The 22,193-nt window shown below is 33.5% G+C and overlaps 8 protein-coding genes across 11 annotated transcripts; 3 read left to right on the forward strand and 5 right to left on the reverse strand.

Annotated features, from left to right (window-relative positions):
• The first annotated feature begins 1,322 nt into the window (after positions 1-1,322).
• LOC117226398 (fanconi-associated nuclease 1) lies at positions 1,323-5,521 on the forward strand. Of its 2 annotated transcripts, XM_033480670.2 has the most exons (9): positions 1,323-1,548; positions 1,612-1,729; positions 1,808-3,150; positions 3,232-3,363; positions 3,428-3,874; positions 3,991-4,408; positions 4,656-4,778; positions 4,842-4,953; positions 5,080-5,521. In XM_033480670.2, the coding sequence occupies exons 1-9, from the start codon at positions 1,526-1,528 to the stop codon at positions 5,091-5,093; spliced, it is 2,730 nt and encodes a 909-aa protein (XP_033336561.2). In that variant the 5' UTR covers positions 1,323-1,525; the 3' UTR covers positions 5,094-5,521. The 2 variants fall into 2 exon arrangements, with proteins under 2 accessions (XP_033336561.2, XP_033336560.2); XM_033480669.2 differs by lacking the exon at positions 5,080-5,521 and having other exon boundaries at positions 1,394-1,548; positions 4,842-5,012.
• Positions 4,811-6,314, reverse strand: LOC117226402 (NAD-dependent protein deacylase sirtuin-5, mitochondrial). The gene is made up of 5 exons (XM_033480676.2): positions 6,072-6,314; positions 5,758-5,972; positions 5,554-5,696; positions 5,241-5,391; positions 4,811-5,038 (listed from the first exon to the last, which is right to left on the reverse strand). The coding sequence occupies exons 1-5, from the start codon at positions 6,312-6,314 to the stop codon at positions 4,984-4,986; spliced, it is 807 nt and encodes a 268-aa protein (XP_033336567.2). The 3' UTR covers positions 4,811-4,983.
• Positions 6,315-6,540: 226 nt separating this feature from the next.
• Positions 6,541-7,988, forward strand: LOC117226401 (methionine aminopeptidase 1D, mitochondrial). Its single transcript, XM_033480675.2, has 6 exons — positions 6,541-6,682; positions 6,740-6,979; positions 7,047-7,238; positions 7,300-7,450; positions 7,543-7,653; positions 7,713-7,988. The coding sequence occupies exons 1-6, from the start codon at positions 6,647-6,649 to the stop codon at positions 7,901-7,903; spliced, it is 921 nt and encodes a 306-aa protein (XP_033336566.2). The 5' UTR covers positions 6,541-6,646; the 3' UTR covers positions 7,904-7,988.
• A 26-nt stretch (positions 7,989-8,014) lies between these two features.
• Positions 8,015-9,354, reverse strand: Prosbeta7 (proteasome subunit beta type-4). The gene is made up of 5 exons (XM_033480677.2): positions 9,194-9,354; positions 8,712-8,918; positions 8,492-8,638; positions 8,225-8,423; positions 8,015-8,154 (listed from the first exon to the last, which is right to left on the reverse strand). Exons 1-5 carry the CDS (start codon positions 9,322-9,324, stop codon positions 8,065-8,067), a joined length of 774 nt encoding a protein of 257 aa, XP_033336568.1. The 5' UTR covers positions 9,325-9,354; the 3' UTR covers positions 8,015-8,064.
• A 469-nt stretch (positions 9,355-9,823) lies between these two features.
• LOC117226157 (U-scoloptoxin(01)-Er1a) lies at positions 9,824-10,985 on the reverse strand. The gene is made up of 3 exons (XM_033480219.2): positions 10,657-10,985; positions 10,087-10,274; positions 9,824-9,992 (listed from the first exon to the last, which is right to left on the reverse strand). The coding sequence occupies exons 1-3, from the start codon at positions 10,682-10,684 to the stop codon at positions 9,858-9,860; spliced, it is 351 nt and encodes a 116-aa protein (XP_033336110.1). The 5' UTR covers positions 10,685-10,985; the 3' UTR covers positions 9,824-9,857.
• A 1,563-nt stretch (positions 10,986-12,548) lies between these two features.
• LOC117226455 (putative chitinase 2) lies at positions 12,549-16,514 on the reverse strand. Its single transcript, XM_033480778.2, has 8 exons — positions 16,424-16,514; positions 14,828-15,025; positions 14,570-14,738; positions 14,396-14,498; positions 14,104-14,310; positions 13,503-13,700; positions 13,293-13,421; positions 12,549-13,217 (listed from the first exon to the last, which is right to left on the reverse strand). The coding sequence occupies exons 1-8, from the start codon at positions 16,485-16,487 to the stop codon at positions 12,948-12,950; spliced, it is 1,338 nt and encodes a 445-aa protein (XP_033336669.2). The 5' UTR covers positions 16,488-16,514; the 3' UTR covers positions 12,549-12,947.
• A 29-nt stretch (positions 16,515-16,543) lies between these two features.
• Positions 16,544-18,230, forward strand: LOC117226458 (protein KTI12 homolog). 2 transcript variants are annotated; one of them, XM_033480782.2, is made up of 6 exons: positions 16,544-16,703; positions 16,951-17,205; positions 17,283-17,544; positions 17,603-17,741; positions 17,823-17,885; positions 18,024-18,230. In XM_033480782.2, the coding sequence occupies exons 2-6, from the start codon at positions 17,043-17,045 to the stop codon at positions 18,219-18,221; spliced, it is 825 nt and encodes a 274-aa protein (XP_033336673.2). In that variant the 5' UTR covers positions 16,544-16,703; positions 16,951-17,042; the 3' UTR covers positions 18,222-18,230. The 2 variants fall into 2 exon arrangements, with proteins under 2 accessions (XP_033336673.2, XP_033336672.2); XM_033480781.2 differs by lacking the exon at positions 16,544-16,703 and having other exon boundaries at positions 16,736-17,205.
• On the reverse strand, positions 17,887-21,642 carry LOC117226457 (carnosine N-methyltransferase). 2 transcript variants are annotated; one of them, XM_033480780.2, is made up of 8 exons: positions 21,440-21,642; positions 20,746-20,953; positions 20,299-20,456; positions 20,047-20,187; positions 19,818-19,980; positions 19,523-19,756; positions 19,241-19,438; positions 17,887-18,675 (listed from the first exon to the last, which is right to left on the reverse strand). In XM_033480780.2, the coding sequence occupies exons 1-7, from the start codon at positions 21,544-21,546 to the stop codon at positions 19,268-19,270; spliced, it is 1,182 nt and encodes a 393-aa protein (XP_033336671.1). In that variant the 5' UTR covers positions 21,547-21,642; the 3' UTR covers positions 17,887-18,675; positions 19,241-19,267. The 2 variants fall into 2 exon arrangements, with proteins under 2 accessions (XP_033336671.1, XP_033336670.1); XM_033480779.2 differs by having other exon boundaries at positions 17,887-19,438.
• Positions 21,643-22,193: the final 551 nt, after the last annotated feature.

The following is a 22,193-nucleotide window of genomic DNA, read 5'->3' on the forward strand; positions in this document are numbered from 1 at the left end:
ATATTTATTGTTTACAAACTGTAGGAAGCTTGACAAACAAACTTCGCATTCCTAAATTTCGTTCGCGTCTCCGACCTGTGCTTGTGACTCTTTAGTGTGCACTGTTCTGTAATTAACAATAACAAGCCAGGAAGCTCTTTTCGTCGTCCATCAAATCTGTTGAGATGCGAACCGAAAACGTTCGCAGTGTCTTTACGTTACAGTATTAATAGAGAGGTAGAGATGTTATCAGGTAGATGAGTTACGTTTCCTACAAATTATGCCTAGAAATCTAAACTCAACTATTGTTTAGTATTAATATCCGTAATTAATGTGATTAACATTTGAATCTATTAGATAATGTAACTAACTGAATGTATATATGTCAATCTACGGGTTGCAATTTGACTCTTGAATGTATTCTAATTATGTAACTCTGACAAATTGGCAGAACTATTAACAATCCAATTGTTGTATATATATACACATACGTATATACATATACAAGGAAGGAAAGGATAGTTTGTCAGGGCAGAACTTACTATGCGATATACATATTCTCTGCGTACTTTATGTTACCAGATCAAGATACATCTTTGTCTGTTTTATTTGCCAATTTTACTTGTACTACATTGTACATGTTATGTGCTATATAGCAACAAAAAGTATACAGGTTTTTTTTTCGTGCAAAATGATATATCTGTCTTGAAAAAGGATCGTTTATAATTGCATTTAGAAAACCATACTGTTAAAAAGAAATATTCACGACGAACATAGACTGGACAAACAAAAAGAAAAGCAGATATTTCTGCTGAAAATAAATTCTGATTACATCGCGTAAAAAGAAAAATAATTTTTTTCAGGATATCCTACCTAGTAAAACGAAATATTTTTCTATTTAATATTAAGTAGCTAAAAGCTCGTGTTCGTCTAAATTATGATTTCTTTACATACATAAATGTATTTGCAAATGCATTCGACTTTTTTTCATTAATTTCGACAATTTTTATCTGTTCATCTGAAAGTTAGCGATAATCGGTGATTTTATTTTCAAATTCGTATATATTGTCATCTAAAAAGTTTCATCAATGTAATCGTTTTAATTTTCAGAACAGATATTATATACTGTAGAACATTTTAAATATTTTACTTTAAAACGTGTTATTTTACATTTCTAGGTTATGTTTATTTAACATATTTTGCTGAGCGACCGTAAATTTAGTAGATACATAGAATGACAATGGTGTTTCTTTCTCGGTACAATGTACTAAATCATTTTACAGCGCCTCCATGGTAAGATTGAGTACCTCCAGAATTATTGTAGGTTTCTATGAGTTGTTAAAGGTGGTTCAGACGTTTAGAGTTTAGTCGTACGCGACTAAATTTTTAGGCATGCAAAAGTCGGTGATAGTCAGCGAGTTTCCGTAATCAGTGGCTTATGTTATGTATGTTTAAAGTTCGATATGTATTTATTACAATGGGAGATGAGTTGAGTTTGAGTGTTCCAGTAAGAAAAGGGAGAATATTACGTGTGTTCTTTGCATAAATGAGATTTCTAAACATGCCGAGGTACTTTATGATCTTTTTTGGTTATTGAATAGAAAATAATGATACTAATATTTTACTATATAGAGAAAAAATGGTTAAGCAGAAACGTATAGATGAGTTCTTTAAATCGACAAATAGTAGCCGAAAACTGGACAATATTAAAAAGAATTCTGCATTAAGTGTCACTCCTCGCACCCCAAATGTAAGTTATATTATTCCTCTATTTTGTTTCCTTCGTTCTCTTATCTTTATAAGTAAATTATGTATTTTTTTTTTTTAGAAAACGAAATTGAAAAGATTACAGCATACAAAGCATGCAATTAAACATCTCAAATCCAGTCAGCTAAATTTAGATGATGACAAAGATGTCGAAATAATATCTCAAGAAAATAATACTTTGTGTTATGAAAAAGAGGGGGTAGATAAGTATATTTCATTGTCAGAAAGTAATATCAGCTATGATCCAACATCATTGTGTACAATTACATATGATAGTGCTGCTGAATTATCCCAAGAAGAGTTAGCATTTGAAAAATACAATAATGATGTATTACCTATAAATAAATTGAAAAAGGATATACCAAATGGAAATGATAGTGATAATGGAGTTCTTGAGAATACACCACTCAAGAAACAGCTAATATGTGACAAAAATATATCTCCAATAGCTAATTCTAATAGTTCACCTTCTACGTTTAAAAAATCAAAGTATTCTCCAAAAATGTCATCTAATATATCTCCAAACAAACATGTAGCTAGAAAATTATTTGATCAATTTGTAAATATTGATATTGTAAGGACTGTTATTGAACATATGAACCTAGTAAAGCAAGGTGCTATTGTACCAAATAATTTTAACATGGAAGAAATATATTTTAGTAATACATTTGAGTATCGTTATAGTCAGATAAATACTAAAGCTTCAGTAAAATATGAACTAAATAATGTGAATTTGCCTAGCGATCTTAATGCAAAAATTCTAATTGGTTCTATTCTCACAGTCTTGTCGAAACCTTATAATTGCAGTTACTTTGAAGAGAATGAATTGGATTTTATATATTGCATTCTCACCCTTCCTGAAAAAGCTCAAAAATTATTGGCCCGCATGATAAAAAGGATGAGAGGGTGGCACCGTAAAGATTCTATAAATTATCCAGATATATCCTCTAATTTGAAGGATGTCTTTGACCTTCTCGAATCACGATGTATTTGTACGTATGACTTAAAAGATGAAAGTTTAGCTGCTGTACTTGATCTATTACAAGTAAAAGAACTTCATCAACTTAGTCGAAGCATGAAAATAGATTGCAAGGGGAAAAAAGAAATCATTGTTGACAAATTGATTAAATTATCAAGAAAAAAGACTTTGTTTCCTGGAATGAAGAGTCCAAGCAGTGTTTTGTACGATTGTATTTTCAAAATATTGAATTGTGTACGTATAACAGACAGAACATGGAATATTATTGATATAATAATGACTTTGCTATTACCAAATGAGGATCCTCAAATGAGTATGTCAGATATATTCTTCAAGCTAGGTGATATTTATTTGGGAAGAGCAGTGTTTCCCAGTACACCAAAGGATCAATTTCCACTATTTTCGTCTAGACCACATTTATTAATGCAAGTTATCCATATTTTTTTCGTTTAGATTTCTATAAATTTTAATAATGTCAATTGACTTATATCTAATTTTGTTTATAGTTACGTAAATGTCAAGTCTGAATTGTCTACAATGTTGAACTTAATTGAAAAAGGAGACTGGGAACGGGTGCAAACATATGGAAACACAGCAATGGAGACATTACCAAACATACTAAAGACCGAATTGTTAAGGTTTGTTAAAATATATGATACATTTAAGTTTCAGTATTGCAATCATAAATTTTGTATCTTACAGACTAGAAAATTCTATACTTCCTATGCATGTGAGAAAATTTCTACCAGGATATGTATGGTTGAAAATACTTTCAAAAAGTATAGAAGCATTTAAAAGAAAAAAAGACACGGCGAAAGTCGTGGATATCTTAAATTTCTTGATAAAACAAAACTGTCATATGAACTCGTCTAAAGGAAAATGGTACTGCGAATTAGCTCTTGTTAAAATGCACCATGACAAAGATTTAGATTCTAGTGCATTAATAACAATTGAAGCTTTGGGTTGTGAATATTTATCGCAAGTAGACAAAGTAGACCTCTTGCAGAGAGCAGACAGGATTTTAAATAGAAAGACGGGTGTAACGTTACAAACAAAAACGAATATAAACAAAGTATTAAATACTCATTACCATGAAATGTGTACTTTTAAACCTGCATCTAATATTATTTCGGCTGTTGCAATGCCAAAGTAAGTCGATTTAATGTAATGCAGGGTATTGTATGAAATAGTGTACACAATTTTTCAATAACAAATTTTGTTTAACAAAAAGTAATCAATTTTAATAGAATATTTTATTATTTTAGAGCTCCACAAGGTGGTAAAAGTACTTGGCTCATAAAAAGTAGTGATCACGATAATAATTATGGAACAGTAGAAACGGTTGCTTTGTACCATTATATGGAACAGAACTTTCCCAACGGATTACACTGTGAAGGGAATTTACCAATTCTTTTATTCACGACTTTATTCTGGGAGGAATTGTATGAAGAAAACATTCCTGGAGCATTTGCGACTCCTTACGCAATTGCTCCTTCTGATTTATACACCAAAAATTTCTATGAAAATAGAAAACATCGCATTGATATAAAGCTGCGCTTCCTGGATACTTTTAATGCAGATCCAGCATCTTTCAGCAGTTGGATGGAACAGAGGTTTAAAACTTATAAACAATATCAGTCTTTAATGCCAAGAAATTTGCTGGAGCATGACATTTATATGAAAGTACGTACTTTTTTATATTATAACAATTTTTTGATATTATTAAGGTGTATCGAATAGATTTAATATCTTACGTTTTATGAAATTATTTGACAATTTGTATTGTATATTTAGAATGACTATAGCGACAAAAATGAGAACTAAGTTTTCATTCATTCATACTGCAGCAGAGATTAAATGTGTTCTATGGCTCATTTGCAATTTTATTATCCTAGATTCTGCGTAAACAAAAAATCATTTTTGTTTCTAGGAAATTGTGTATTGTTTAGGAGTGCAAGGTGTTATAGGGATCTGTAGACGAATGATAGAAAACTTTAAGCTTTGGTCGGCTGGATTTCCTGATTTAATTGTATGGAATTATGATACGAGACAGGTGAATATTTACATTATAAAATAACCTTGACATAACCTAATAGATATGATTTATTTGTTATAGCATAAAATTGTAGAGGTAAAAGGTCCTAAAGACATCCTTTCGACAAAGCAACTACTATGGTTGAAGTATTTGAATGAAATTGGGCTTAATACCGAAGTATGCCATGTTCAAGGTATGAAAATGTTGCATGATAATAACAAATTCAAGATTCTAGAGCTTCCGCCACTGTAACTGTGCAAGGGCCCTCGAAATGATACCTGTAATGTAACATACAAATATAGTTATTTTTTTGTTGCAGATAAAAAAATGTAGAGCCATTTGAGGACTGTGAATAGATTATTGCATGCATATTTATATTTACTTTCAAGAGATAAGTTTCGAATGTGACAATATTTATATTTTTAACATAGGACATTAAAAAATTTTTTTGTTATAAAACCTTTCAAATAACTAACTTACGCAAAGTTTCTCGTGGCGGGAGTTATCTCCAAATTAAATTCAGCAACTGGTACACCGCGTTTTGCTGCTTGCGGTGCAAACATCGCTGCAGGATATACAATTGAAGATGTACCAATAATTAAGCAAGCGTCACAATTTTCCACTGCATCATCTAGCATTTAAGATAAGAAAAGAATATTTTAACACGTTATTTGTAAACTGGAACTGTACAAATTTTTAATGTCTTACATTGTTGCACATTATGTACATTGTTATATAATATAAATTTTTATCTATTTGTATATTTACTTATACATTTGATAACAATACTTACAAGCCTGCTCAAGTACATGTTCATCTAAACTCTCACCGAACCATACAATATGAGGTCTCAATAGACCTTTACAATTTTCCTTTTGGCATCGAGGTAAGTCATCTTTTGGAATATCAGAAATCATAATGTTGGAATCCGGAGATCTAAATATATTAACCTAAATAATGCATTATTTAGGTAAATGCTTAAGAAACTATACTTTACCCTTTTCCTTCCAATGCAGGGCATATAGGGATATTGGTATTTATAGCAACATCGTGGCAGACCGTGCAACGTGTTTTGTAAAGTGAACCATGAAGTTCCACTATGTCTTTAGCACCAGCCCTTTGATGGAGTTCATCAATGTTCTGTGTTACAATAGTAACATTTCTACTTTCTTTTGCACCACGATTTTGAAAATTTGCTATTGCTTCATGAGCCTACAAACATGGCAGTTCATATTATATGTAGATCTTGAAATTCCTATTTTTATGCTTCAAAACAATGCTTTTCTTATTATAATTGAGTTACTTAATTACTTTATTAGGTTTTGCCTCATTAGCTACTCTTCTGCGATATTCGTAGAACTCCCAAACTAATGATGGGTTTGTTGCAAATGCTTCTGGAGTTGCGAGATTTTGCGCTTGGTACTTCCGCCAAAAACCACCAGCACCTCTAAATGTTGGAATGCCGGATTCTGCCGAAACTCCACTACCAGTTAATATTAACACGTTTTTCGCGTTTTGTAACACTTCTTGAAACGATTTCATGATTGCATTCATACTTCACATCTACAAAACACGCGACTCGTACGATCAGCTGATTTCAACGCAGTAAACGCGATCGTGACGTCAGTTGATTCCTAAATTTCAAAAGTGAATAACTCTGCATGTTTCTCGGTTACATCACACTTCAACACATGTTTGTTTTATGAAAATTATTACAACAAATCATTCTACATAGCGGAATCGGTTTTCCAATTTTCCAAATCTCAAAACAAGCACCTGTTTGTGTTTAATCACCAGTGTTTTATAATTTTTGGTTATCTGTGCGAGTAATGCGCTCTGTGATCTGTAAAGATTAATTAAATGAAGATACACCTTGCCTCTTAAAAATGATCAGTAGAAACTTTTTTAAGTGGCTATCAAATGTAAGTTTATTGTTAGGGGAATGATTTTGTTTACTGACCAATCTGTCAACTTTTCAGACTCCAACACCCAAACGCGTGAATAATTCATTTGGGAATTATGAAATCGTCGAACCATGGACAGTTACCAAAATTAGAACAGTGCCGGATTATATACCTAAACCATCGTATAGTAAATCAGCCACACCAAGAGAAAGTCCAAAGAATCCAGAAATCAAGGACAAAAATCAAATTGATTGTATGAGAGACAGTTGTTATCTTGCCAGAAAAATATTGAATCAAATTAAACAATATGTGAAGGTATATAATGTACATGTAATGTAAGATTTAACTGACTATTTAATTTAATTAATGTATCTAATCTTAGCCTGGTGTTACAACAGACGAATTGGATGCAATAACACATGAAATGATCATAAGTAATGGATCTTATCCTAGTCCCCTTAATTATCGTGAATTTCCAAAATCAATATGTACAAGCATCAATAATGTAGCGTGTCATGGTATACCAGATACTAGACCATTACAAAATGGAGATACTTTAAATATTGATGTAACAGTGAGTAAAAATATGAATCTAATATATATAGAAATATTTATAAGAATTAGAGTACTTGTAGGTATTTTTGAATGGGTATCATGGAGACTGTTCTCGAATGTTTGAAGTGGGAGAATGTGACAATGAAGCTAAACGATTAATAAATATCACAGAATTATGTTTACAAACAGCCATTAATATATGTAAACCAAATGAAAACTTTTCTAGTATAGGTAATTATCAGAGTTAATATAATTCAACTGTGTATTTTGGGTATCATCGAGGTATTTAAAAGGATATTAATTTATTTTCTTTTTGTTTTTAGGATATATTATTGAAGAGATGGCAAACAAGAATGGCTACACTGTAGTACCAGCATTTGCAGGTCATGGTATTGGTACTTATTTTCATGGACCACCTGATATCTACCACTTTGGTATGTTAAAAATGCTTAATTATTTTCTATTAAGTAATTGTATATTTTTCTACTATTAGCGAACGATTATCCTGGGAAAATGTCACCAGGAATGACATTTACTATTGAACCACTTCTAAGTCAAGGTTCCAAGGAAATTCTAATTTTAGAAGATGGGTGGACAGCAATCACCACCGATAATTCGCGTACTGCCCAAACTGAACACACTATATTAATTACTGATACTGGCTGTGATGTGTTAACTCGATAGTTACATAAAGGTATTGTCTCCACATACATATTTAAATTTATGTACAAAGTTATTATTGTTAGTTGTAATAAATTATTGTTACGTACTTCATTAAGTAATTCTTTCAACAAGTTTATTTTTTAAGTAAATGTATTTTTATTAAGAAAAAATTGATGATATTGTTACATAATAGCTGGTTCCCAATAGCTGTCTAATGATATTGGTCCTTTTATTTCAATGCCTCCTTCTTTTGTGATTATACCAAGTTGATACTGAAAATAAAAACATCGAATTAGTTTTGTTTTCCTAGTCTACAACAATATGTTGTAATATGTAACTTACTTTTGGGAAAGATCGTGCATCTCTGTAGAAAAGAACCTGCATCACTTTGTACAACAATTCCATTGCCTGTTCTTTAGACATTTCCTTATTTTCTTCATAAGCTTTCCTTAGGATCGGCGTTGCCATATATGCACCATATCCAGTTGCAATTACTGGGTCACTATAAGCTGTACCAAGCTTGTCCACAGTGCCCAAAAATCTATAGAAAGAATTTAAATAACTGTAACATGTACATTTCTAAAATGAAAAGAGAAATGAAATACCTACGGTTTATCGCCTTCTATGCCTCCAATAACAAAGTTATTCCACAGAGGATCAAAACTAGATCTTCGATAATACATTACACGAGTCAACCAACAATGTAGAGCTTTTGGTTTCAATGATAATCCATCATCCAGACATTCTTCCTCGAGACTGTAAAACATATTTACAATAATAATTTATATTAGAATATCTTTGATGGATAGTTGCTACTGTTGATACATACATTTTCTTTTCGATATTACTCTTGAGAAACTGATAATCGGCATAGTCGCCTCCTGCACCAAGAATTATGTTATTGTTAACTTTCATGATGCGATCAAGGCTCCTGTATCTAGCCAAAGATCCGTATGATCCAAGAACGTCTGCTGCTATTAAAACACCATCTTTGAATTGAATTCCAACTACAGACGTGCCAGTTGTCATTGGAGCTCTGCAGAAAGATTAAAATCAACACCATTATAAGTAGAAGTAGAATTCATCGGTTTTATTCGATTGAGGTTAGAGTTATATTGAACGATTAAATATACAATTATTATGTAAAAAAATATCTAATATTTCGTACTGAACCAGTAGTAATCGGATCTGCGTAGCCACCGAACTTATATTTGTTTGAAAATCACTATTATTACATTTTCATAAAGAATGACATGCAATTTTCTTAGAGAGCCCATTTCTCGCAGGTGAATATATAATGTGAGACTTTACTGTGATCTTTGAAATCCTCCAACATCAGATTGCGAGGAACCTCCAGGAAAATGGTAAAATGCACCTGGTGTCGGTCCATTGTGCCACAACGGTGCAGGAGTATACCAATCGCCTTTATTGAACAGCGCCATGTTTCTTGATGTTTGAAACAGTTTGAAATGTCATTCAATCGAAACGCGAGATATATCGAGTTCCTTCGTCAATATCGATCTTTCGATTCTCGACTCTCGAATGAATGTTTCGATAACTCGATTATTGAGACGTAGAAATATTCAAATACGAATTATGTACTTACAAGTAATCTAGACAACTCTATCGAATTTAAACATGTTTATATATATCGTTCAATTTTAGATTTGACTTAGATTTGATTGAATTTTTTTAGAAGTCGAATTGCTAAGCTTTTCTAGATGACAAGAAGCTTGAAGAAATAAATGCAACAGCTTCTTTTGAATAAGTGGATATGGATGTTACTATATCATAGCACTTCTAAATTATGTATAATTAACCAAAAACGCATGTTAAATAGAGAATTTCAATTCTGTTTTGATTAGAAACTAATACTTAATAGCTAAAATGAATACTTTTAATCGGTGATAGACAATCAATGATGAATAATTATAATCGAAATTGGTCAATTATTTTTCTTTATTATCTGAATACTTTATAGATCGCCGTACGGGCTGCCGCATCTAACATTGTAAAATTGATCGCAAACTTGAAATTGTTGATTAAAGAGAGTCCCGTTCACGCATAAATGGCTGGAGATCAAGTTTCCATCCTGGCATAGATGGTATCCCTGACAAATAAATTATATTTGTCATATTTCTAGTATTTCTTTATATTTACACAATTATATTATTACATTCACTTGAGTTTCAGGTCATTCTTACCTGGCACTGTGAACTGAGATCTGCCCACAACTGGTTCTCCAAACCATAACAAGAAAATCCGGTACGAGGTACCCTATAGTACGTCGGATAAAGTGGTGGATTATGGGGTAAGTGTAAATTATGATATGGATCGTACGGTGTTCCATCCTCATTGTAATAATGGCCAGCGAAGACTGCCATCGACAGAACTAAACAATTCAAATAAAGTCCACGAAAGAATGATTCAATTTCAGAAAACTATGGTAATGATGAGACACTGCATGATTAGACAAAGAATTATTTAAAATTATTATAAATTATTCAAACGACTAAATTCTACCGAGCGCATTATCCAAGAAATATTGAAATTCGGTTCATTCATGAATGAAATTTGCTATGAAACGGTTTTAGATTACAAACTTCGCAATGTTGTAATACATAGAAATAATAGTTTCATATTTTCAATTATATGGGTGGGCAGAGAGAGAGAGAGAGAAAGAGAAAGAGAGAGAGAGAGAGAGAGAGAGAGAGAGAGAGAGAGAGAGAGAATCAGAATAGATCACTTTTGGTATCCGAGCAACTTATACTTACTTGCGATCAAGGCAAATCGAGCGAACATATTCCGTTGTGCTAAAGTATTTGATATCGATTTTTCAATATTTTTGTTTTTGCAGTGTCGATGGACGCGTTAAATATTTATACAAGTATTTTTCCAGTTAGAGTTCACTGCATTGTAATTTGATCGCGTGTTTTCTTGAATTCGATTAATACCGATCTTCGTTTAAAATTTCTTTAGTATTTCGCGATCGTCTCGGAATGGCAGACACGATATAGCAGGGTGGTTCCTTTCGATCTGACCGTTGGCCGGGGACTGATCCCACAGAAAACGACTATCCGAGAAGTAAGTTCAGATTCGTGTGATAATTTCACTGGCCCGCTGGATGACCGGCATTGAAAGGTGAAGGAATCCTGCGATCGAGTTTCGGCGCCCCGTTAAATCATTGATCGGTTTACGATCTGGGAGTCTGTCCCCACTTTTCTCACCGGATTCGGTAATTCGTTGTAAATGCACCCCTGACTAGAAGCATTTATTAATCATAAATCGTTGAAGATTCATTTAGAAGACCTCATTTAATTATTCGAGACACATTGTTGTTTAATAATAGAATGTACTACTTGAAAAATATTTTCAAATACCACGAGGGATACGCAGAAAATTATAAACGATCGGTCCCGACGTTTATCATTAAATTAACAAACTCGAGAGGATCGAGTCTCATAATAAGTTCAATTTCGTTTCTTTCTTTGTCCAACAAATTCTCGATTCTATCGAAACACGTATACAAGTGTGAACATATGATATATCCGATGTGACAAATGTTTCGTAGTTCCATTACAAAAAGAACGTTCGACGAAAATCGAGCCTAATTCTGCAGGCAAACGGGGATTTTACGTAACCCGTGAATGTAACTCGATCCCGATGATCGATCTTCGTACGTGTATGGAACCCCGAAATTACTGACCTACATTTTTTTCATAACAAACATTCACTTCCAAACTGGAGCAACGTGCTACTGCTCCGGCACCGCCTACCTTGTAGCGCAAGATTTGTATCGCCGAAATTTCGCGTTCCCGGGACTCGTTCGTGATAATTAGACGAAACATAGAAAACGAGAACAACGATCTCTCGACGGCTGTAATCACAGATATTTATAAGAATGTAGAAACGTTGGATCGTTTTCCAGAAAACGAGATCGAACAACGATATCTCACCATTTGCTTCATTGTAAGAAATACTAATCAAGTATGTGAGTAAGAAATACTAATATCGAGACTGAGAATCGAACAATAATTCGCGAAAATTCTGTGGATTATATCGTACTTCGTAATAAAATCGAGCAGTTCGAATACAGAAAATTTGGATAGTCTCGGAGTAAAATATTCCCGATGGTAATAATTGATAATGCACGAGTGTTTCTTTGCTTCTCAGACGGGAATGGTAACACGATCACGGTTTTGTTACCGTAATATGCAAATCGGATCGAATAATTTAAGGATCAAATATCCATAGGCAGTGTTCTCTGGGTCTCTGCCAATCTTGCACAATAGTTTGGCGCCAGCCTCCCACGTTCTGGCTTATCTCGTTTCGCTCCTTTTTCATACCAGAGAAAAAGTATTTACGCCAAAAGTCACCGGTCGCCTTGAACGTACGGCCGAATTGACAGTCCACAATTCCAATTACCATGCGATCGGATTCTTTTGCCATTCGCAAGAAAGACAAGCAAAAAGAAAGAGTCAATTTGGCGATACAAAATTCCCTCTACGTTGGTTCGCGCGATTGTGCAACGCCTCCGATCGCGTCTAACATTTTAAAATTCGTTTAACATCTCTTTTTTAACATTTCTGTTTTTGAATATTCGTTTGAAATATGGAACCGCAAACGAAACGCAACGGGGGTAGAAGGGAGACAATGAGGGTACACGTTTGTTTAAGCAAGTTTCTATTCGTTTGCGCGCTTAGTTGTACACTTTCTTACAATCTTTTGCATAACACTTGAAACAATTCGCAGTTTATAAACAGTTTGTTTGCTATATTAGTTTCATATAATCATTTTTATCGTGTCCGTAATACTGTAAAAGATAATCGTTCATTTAAGTGAAGGTCCTCCTTGAATTGTCATCATTTATCCCGATATAAAGTAGACATATATATACTCTAAACTTCGGCAGGGTTAACATTAATGACGGGATTGATTTTGATTTAACGATGACATTTCCTTGAGGCAATGTGCGCCATACCGCAGGCAGTTTTAAAAAGGAACTTTTTTCGAATCGGCAGTGATCACGTTTATGTCAACACTTTTGACATTGTATGACGAGCCGTTACCAGAGGTACCGTGCCAGTAGCGCGAATAAAACTAAAGTAAAATTTAAAACGCATCTGTCGCACGATGATGTGTCGTCGTTCGTGTGGTCCGTGTTGTTTGTGTCGCTCCCGTTTGTTAGAGCCATGTGGATGGCTTGCATCATGGGGAAAGTGGGGTTCGTTGGTTTCGGGTGTTCTTTCCACCTCCGACATTTGCCCTGGAAGTCGTCGGTGTCGATGCTCCAAACCATTATACCCCCGAGATCCATCTTCATTGCAAATTCGCTCTGTAAATTAGAATGCAACGGTGTTTGTCAATAAGCTCATATACTTTCCAACACGGATTCGCCGACATAACCGACCTTATTCTTTATACTAGTAGGATCATCGTATACGATAACTTGTTTGCCTTTAACAGCATATGGCGTATTGCTACTTTGATCCCAGCCAACGCTCCAATCGTTTGGATTGTTCATTATTTCTTCGCAGATCTGTAAAAGAATTATCATTAATTAAAAGATAAGAACTGCTGATAAAAACTGTGAAACACGTGTTGAACTATTTTTACATACTTCATTGTATCCCATGTATCCATCCTGCCTAGTATAAGGCCCCTTGAACCCTACGTTCTCGCACGGTTTATTCATAGGGCTCTCGCTAGGAGAGCCGGGCATGAAAGTCAATATGAATGTTCTTCCATACATGGGCACACCTAATATTAATTTGCTTGGTGGTGCACCTTTTGCCAACAAGTGTTTGATCGTGGTTTCCTGAAAAAAGCAGACATTTTTGGGATATTATACACCTAGCAGTATTACGAATGCTTGGTAATTTGGCCAATATTAGTCAACTTTCGCTCGGCTATCCAGACATGGTTATCTTGGTTAGCCAGACAAGGATGGTGCTAAATGGCATTGTGTATATGCACCTAACTCAAATAACTTTTACTGCGATTTACTATCTGGCTAAGATGTCCAGTGGCAAGAATCATTTCATATAAGGTACACACAAGTACATTCCTGGTATACTATCTATTATTCATATCTGTCATTTATCCGATTGCAATCAGATCGTTATCGTAATCAACTAATTAGAGCTAATTAGCTCGGGCGAAAATGTTTTCAGTGCAGCACAGCTGTGTTTTATGTTCTATCTAATCTTTTAATTTCTTACCACGTCGACATTTTTTTGGCTTGTCAACGGCGCGTTTGGAAGCACTATCGTATCCCATACACCATGGTAATCGTACGCCATCACGTAAATGTGATCCAGATACTTCGACATTTCTGGAATATCGTACCCCGCATCTATCAGTATTGTGTTAGAATTTATCGCTGCTGTCAAAATGTACCCCGGCCCTCTGAACGCTTCCTTCAGTTCCTATTACAAAAGAATTCTTTGTTACATGCAAGCTATCATTGGAAATCGTGATTGATTTTATCTATCAACAAATAAACAATTGCACCTTCACGAGAAGTACAAAGTTCTCTTTGTCCTCTGGTATTCCTCCGCGGGCAGGATCGGCAGGAAACTCCCAATCCAGATCGAATCCATTGAAGTTGTATCGTCTGCAAGAAGAACGTGTCTTTTAGAAGGGACGTTAGTCGACAAGAACGAATTCACACGTTCGATTAAATACTTGAGGAACTGGACGACACTGGAAATGAATTTCCCTCTTCGTTCAGGGGACGAAGCGAGATCGGAATAGTTTTTGCCGCCTTCGTTCCAACCCCCTATCGCAAGGGAAACAGCTTTCAGGTGGGGATATTCTTTGCGAAGCGCAGTTATCCTGTTGTAGTCACCGGTTCCTAAAAATTTGTCGAATTCTTTTAGATTTGACGTACGAAACAAAGAATTCAAGGAAGTTTTCGAAAAATTCGTTTACGATTCAAGTTACCATTCTCGATGTCCTTGTACGGATCCAGACTTCGGATGGTCCAATCCGTGGCATTTATTCCGGCGAACGCATATATAATATGCGTACAGAGATCTCCTCGGAGATTTTTTATTCCAAATTTGCCAGGACTTGGTCTGTACCAAGCCCAGGAAACGACGTAACAGGCCACCACTTTATCGTGTCGCGGTTTTGTCAGACCTTATGAAAACGGATGACAAGCATGACTACACACATCCATAACATTTGATTTCGTGGATCGTTTCCTCGTATTAAATTCGTATATTGTAATTTATTATTAAGTAACCAGTTTGAATTATTAATTATTTTTTAAACGCGTTTCGAAAATTTAGTTGTGGTTCTTGAATGATCCGGCATCTGCGTTCTGCGCAGTCCAGACGCTCGACTTTTTAAAGATACAACAACATTCTCTAGACTGATATACGAGCTGTTAAAGAAATAGGAAGCGGAGATTGCAATTCTTTGCAGATTGTAGTTTTCATTGGAACGAAGTCGAACGAAGGTCACATTGAAATGTCAGATTTCCATTACATAAGACACCGTAGAAAATGTCAAATACATTCCTGACTTTCGTCTGGTTTAAGTTTACTCCGTCGCCGTTTATCGGCACCGGTATTCGATGATTCGAGTGTGAAAATTGTGAAAGTACATCTCTCTGTTTTCGCCCTTATCTGTGAAAGTACTTTTAAAACTTCGAACCTTCTAAATTTTCGAGAAAAAGAAGAATCTTGAAAGAGAAACATAAGAAGATTATTGTTCAGTAATCCTCATATGTGTCTCCCAATAATAATTTCACAAAAGATTCGTTCGTAATTGTCACCTATTTCGATTTTTAGTAATACTCTTCGCATAAATTTCTATTTTTAAGAAAACATTGTGAATAGGTACAACCGGGTTCTCGGTTGCCTACACATAGATTAAACATGGATCGTTTTTCCATATTCAGATTGGAAGAGTGAAATGAATTTAACCGTTACTCAGTATGCTGTATACTTTAGAGAAATTGTTTCCGTCTTATTTAAATAATCAATTCAATTTATTTATATTATAATATATAATATATAATATTATAATAATAATATATATATATATATATATATATATATATATTATAATTATACAAATTTTGAAGAAGAGTAGAGGATGGCTGGGTAAAGTATGTTAAAAGTTACGTAATTCAAATCGATTGATCTAATCTTTAAAAAGTCATTACGTTTTGAAAAGCGTAGACTCACTTTTGCTCTTCACTGTATATGACTTTATTAACTTGCCAAAAAGGTATATTTTCTCTACAGAGAATAAAGAACTTCGGGTTTTTTGAATGTACTGTTGTATGTACTTCTGAAAGAGACCTGCGGTCGATCATGGCGAAATTTAAATGGAGTGTAGCGGAAGGTGGGAGAACCCAAAATTTAAAATTTCAACTCTGTGAATTTAGTAGTTTACAAAATATTAATGAAAAACTTTTAATACTATACATCGAAAATGATATAATAAAACAAACAAATACCATTTCATGTGAAAGGAAATCATAGTTATCAAGTACTCAAATATAAAGATAGGCAGAGAAACACTCACCCGAAGTATCGTGAATAGCGAACAAGAGGAGCACGAACAGATATAGAATACTGTACACCTTCATTGTTGAGGGCAACTTACCGAATGCTGGGTTGTTGGCCTATGGTAGTCAGCTTTCACTCGGCTTCCAGACGTGGTACGTCACCTCTTGGTTATCCAGACAAGGATAGTGCTAAATGGCATCGTGTATATGTTCTAACGCAAATAATTCTTACTGCGATTTGCTATCTGGTTAAGATGTCCAGCGGCAAGAATCATTTCATATAAGAGATACACACAAGTACATTCCTATAATACTATCTATGACGCATTCATTTACCTGATTACAATTCATTTTGTTTCGCTGAATCAATCGTGAATTTGTCAACAAATCGCAAAAATAACTGTGATTCATATTGCGTTGTTCAAATTAACGCGTTAATTTGCTCGGACGAAAATATTTTCAATGCAATACAGCTTCATTTTATATTACACACATTGTATATGCATATATGAACTTTGCGACAATCGTGTATATACGTTTGTAGTGCATAATCCAAGGTGGCAGCATCCATGGTTTTGATGGCATAGGTTAGGGATCCTGTATTGTAATACAATTTTGCAAATATTTTTTTATGCAATGCCTCTTATCATCGTAACTGGAATACCTTGCAGTGGTAAAACTACACGAACGACCGAGTTGAAAGAGTATTTTGAAAATAAAGTGGGAAAACAAGTGGAGGTTATAAACGAAATTGATGTTGTCACAAAGGCAGGCTACGATAAAAATACTTTTTACGCTGGTTAGAATTCATCTATTAAATTTGTTTTTAAGGGTTATTTATAAGAATTTTTGTTGGTTTTACGAACTGCATTGCAGATTCAAAGAAAGAGAAAAGCGTAAGAAGCGATATAAAGTCTGCAGTCCAACGACTGTTAAACATTAACGATGTGTTGATAATGGATGGCAGTAATTATATCAAGGGATATCGCTACGAAATATACTGTATGGCAAAGTTGTATAAGAATCCTCAGTGTACGGTTCATTGTGATTTACCAATCGAACATGCTTGGTTGTGGAATGAAAAACGACCAGATTGTGAACAATATAGCAGAGAAATTTTTGATGCCCTTGTAATGAGGTAAAGAAAGATGTGACGCAAAGTAAATTTTGATTGTAATATGTTACATGTTATGTAGGTATGAAACCCCAAATAGTAAGAATCGTTGGGATTCTCCATTATTTTCAGTGTCGGTAGAGGATGAGTTAAAATTTAATGAAATTTATAAATCTTTGTACGAAGTGAAAGCACCGAAACCAAATTTAAGTACTCAATGTGTTAGTATCAATGAAAATTATTATATTAAATTATATATCAATATTTCATTCATATCTATCACAATATGTACAACATTTCAGCAACCACTGTCATCTACAAATTATTTATATGAATTGGACTCAGTTACTCAAGGAGTGGTCAATGTAAGTTGTTTAAAGATCTTTATTTGCTAAATAACCATAATAAATCGTTTAGAATGACACTACAAAGTATTAGAAATCATAAGTGTATACTTATGATAAATTAATTTACATGTTCTTTTTTGTTTTCAATATAAAAAGGCAATATTATCAGCCAAACAGTTGGGTATCGAAAATGATTTTAAAATACCAGGACACAATTTAACTGTACAAAGTCCATGTACAGCAGCTCAACTTATGAGATTACGAAGACAATTTCTAACTTATAGTAAAATGCAACAATTTGAGGTCAATCAAATTGTAACATTGTTTGTACAATACCTAAATAAAAGTCTGTAAAGAGGAAAACACATTGATATCATCTTTCCACTATCTATTTTTGTACCATAAGTGCTTTGAAAATATTATAATATTTTTAAAGAGGTAATTACACATTAATCAAATTTTTCATTGCATATTGTTTTTAATAAAAAATTATATTAATTACATTGTTAGGCCTAACTTATTTTATAATTATTTTTGGCCTGCATGTATTCTGTATTGCAAAGTAATCTTTTGCTTTGCAACATGAATTTGCTTTTTGTAATAACATAACATTCGTCTAAATTATCGTGAAATAGATATTGAAATTTGTGCGACTTTCTTTTTATCTTGGAAAAATACATAATTGAAAAGAACGCAGAAGAAAGTATCGATCACAAAACAAAAACACTGAAATTTTGAAATTGCATCTTCTTTTACAGTACTAACATTCGTCAATTTGAGACAAAACTGGATAAGGCAACACTGGTTTCTGTAAAAATTTGTAACTAACATGTATTTTTTGATAAGATGCATCTGTTAATCATTAATAAATGAAAATCCTCTATAAAGCAAATGGAAGAGAGCATCTCGAACGGGGAACATTGCATATTATATATACATGCAACCAAATCTAGTTTGCTTTATTTCATATTATCACGATATTTGATAAATAATGGAAACAATAAACGTTTAATGATTATGCTAAATCACAAATATTGAACTCAAAAGAAAAATCGCAAAACTGTTATTATCAAAAATTTATTTATATATTGGATTCAAATCGACTTGTGTCGACATTTACGAAAATAATTCTACTACTTTATTATTTAATTCTTAACAATGAAGCGAATATATTCAGCAGTGAGTTGTAATGAAATAAAATTTTCTGATAAAAAAATATCAATTTAATCTTTAACTGCCTTTTAAAAGATTCTTTCTTTTTTCAAACCCCAAATTGCCTAATATCGATTTATATTTATAAAGTATAACAGCTTTGCTTTTGTAGTATAGAAACTATTACATAATGCATTTACAGTTAGATCAATTTTTCTTACGAGTGGAACACATCGGGTCGTCAATAATTAGTTCTCTTGTTCCTGCATTCCATTACTTTCAGAACCATTTCGATGACTCACGTCATTGTCTATGCGTCTTTTAGGCTTTCGACAAACAAAATACACGCTATTATATTCACATTGTAACATACTGTTAATATTCTGTGCGTAACGCGTTCTCACGCGTGTTTCTTCCTTCTGAAAATGCAGTAAATAATCACAATAAGTTAATGTCACAATATGTGACAGTGTAGTGCATTATGTTATTGAAGATTTAATTACTTCTAATTGAAACCCAAATCCCTGAATCACATCGCGAACAACATCGTAACTTGGTTCTATTGAGTCTTCCATTGGCATATCGCTGAAATGGTACAATAATGGTCCAAGATTGATCCATATACCTCCCGGTTTTAGAATCTTGTAGATTGTTTCAATAAATTGTACAACATTATTTGCACAATCTATAAAGAAACACGTTGCAACACAGTCCCAATGATTGTCTTCTGTGTAAACCTGCAAAATGAATAATCATTTAAATATATTTCCTCAAGCTTTACTGAACTATGAAATCTACCTCTAAAAAGTCGCCAGCTGCCATAGAAAACTGAGCGTTTTCTGGTAGATCGCTCGGGTTTACATCGGGAAAAAATACAGCCTGATTTTGATGCTCTGGTTTTAAATTATTCATATACTGATGCACCCATGGATGTACTTGATATGAATTTACACCCCTACATCTGTAAAGATTTTAAAAATAGTAATAATCTAAAATAGTAATTAAAGCAATTTCCATTGATACTTACTTGTTTAACACAAAATGTGATGCAAAAAGCATAAAAAGGGAAAATTCATTTCCTTGGCAAATATATCCTCGTCTTGCAATTTCGTATGCAAGTCTTCCTAATCCTGCTCCAGGTACTAAAATTTGCACTTCAGATGGTGTACTAGAAATTTACCTATCATTTCATACTTTTCTTAACTGTTTTAATGTAATGAGGTAAACAATCTCAGTAAAGATTCTTTAGTGTGTTCATAAAAATTCTAAAGATTCGTACCAGTATTCTAAAGGAAATTGATTTAGTATTTCATCTATAATAGGTTGATAACACGCGTTACGTTCTTCAGTCCCCTCCACGCTCCAATCGCGAACCAGTTGTTTAATCGTTGCTTGCACCTTTTCTTGATCAGCCATTACTGGACGAGGATTTAGTGTCTGCAATCAGACCTACCTATATTTTGTACAATAGAATACATTTTTATAAAAAAAGAAGCTTGTTAAAATCACAAGAAAAAAGCTAAGGATTAATAAGAAATTTAATATTCTTTTTAAATAATGTTAAAGGTTATAGTTCATGAGACATAGAAATGAAAATATTGGAGCATTTCTAGCATTAATACACTGTTTATATAGGATTAATAAAATCAATTGGTCACAATATGTTTAGAACATATATTGAACAACAGGATATATGCATGCCACACGCCAGGTAAACTTTTCTTACACTGTCTGTCTGTGCACTAGCTGGGCTCACATTTTCAAAGATATGGGCAACATCTTTTATGATCATCTTAATTATTTCATCATTATTTTCGATACATCTTTTAACTTCTTGCAGATGTTCTTTATATTTTGACAAGAGTTTTTGGTGATGAGGTGGAAGTGTCAGCAAATATGATTCTGTTTTTTTTACCCTTGACAATGAATGGGTTCTGGAAAAGAGATTATAAAAATGAGTCATTGTCTATCATAACATTATGGTTAACATGTTATAATGTTATGCAACTGTTAGCTGAATACAAATAATAATTTAAGGAGATAACAATTTATACATTACATATAATTGTAAGACCTGATTGGACAAACCTATGGTGGTCTCCTATTATACAAAGGTCACTGAACTTTTGCTGGAAAGCTCAATGACACAATTTGGATAATAGATTTCTGTAACGATAGGAGAACCATGAAATACAGCCAAATAAAACATTGTGCACCACTGCGTCGACACAGGTTAAGTAATATCGACGAAAATGTTCGACGGTAAACCTAAAATCGCGGACAACAACGTAGCAAGTTATTGTCGTTACAATGTACAAAGAAGAAGGTAAAAAAAATAAAGGTAATAAAGATAAGGGCAAATCGTCGAGTCGAGGATTAGAGCACAGGAAGACTTAAATGACTTCTCGTCGATTACTCACTTGTAATATTTGAAAGCCGAGACAATTCGTTGAAAATGCTTCCTTTCCTCTTCGTCCTCATAAGTGTCGTGCATTTTTCTCGGATACGGATTTGACATTGTTTCCATTTTTCTATTCGAACGCGGAGCTCTATATTTCAATGAGTTTTTTAGCACGACGTTCGGTGGCGGCTTTCTTGGTGCACGCGTTACGACGCGTTCTCATTATCACGATGGTTTCTCTCTTTAAGGCTGAACCGTAAACAGATTTTGCTTATCGACAATTGCATTAAGTTACAAAAGTAATTCATAATATATTCAATTCATTAAAATTGTCTGCTAGGTTTTACGAGATGACAAAAGTATCTATACTATATCACGCTTGAAATCTATCTAGAATTTCATTAATTACAAAATTCTACATTATTATTTAAATTACATCAGATAGTGCAATTTCAGCAAACAATTACAATAACATTCGTGGCAGATAGTACTGAAGTATTAGAAAAATGTAAAATGGATATGTGCATAATTAATACATTATGTATGTAATGTACATACATATGTATTTCTTCCCGGTTTTGTATAAGCTTGAATTTTGAGATCGATGAAATTGTCATTCATTTAAATTAAAAATCAGAGATAATACACAAACAATTTTGCTTGGTTTGTTGCACTTAATCATGAAATAAGACAGTATTTAATTGTACAGCTAGGGATCTATAATTATACATAGTGTTCTTTCTTATCATTAAGAATTTGAATTATTTATTCAT

Source organism: Megalopta genalis, chromosome 11 (genome assembly GCF_051020955.1).
Source record: "Megalopta genalis isolate 19385.01 chromosome 11, iyMegGena1_principal, whole genome shotgun sequence".
Classification (NCBI taxonomy): domain Eukaryota; kingdom Metazoa; phylum Arthropoda; class Insecta; order Hymenoptera; family Halictidae; genus Megalopta; species Megalopta genalis.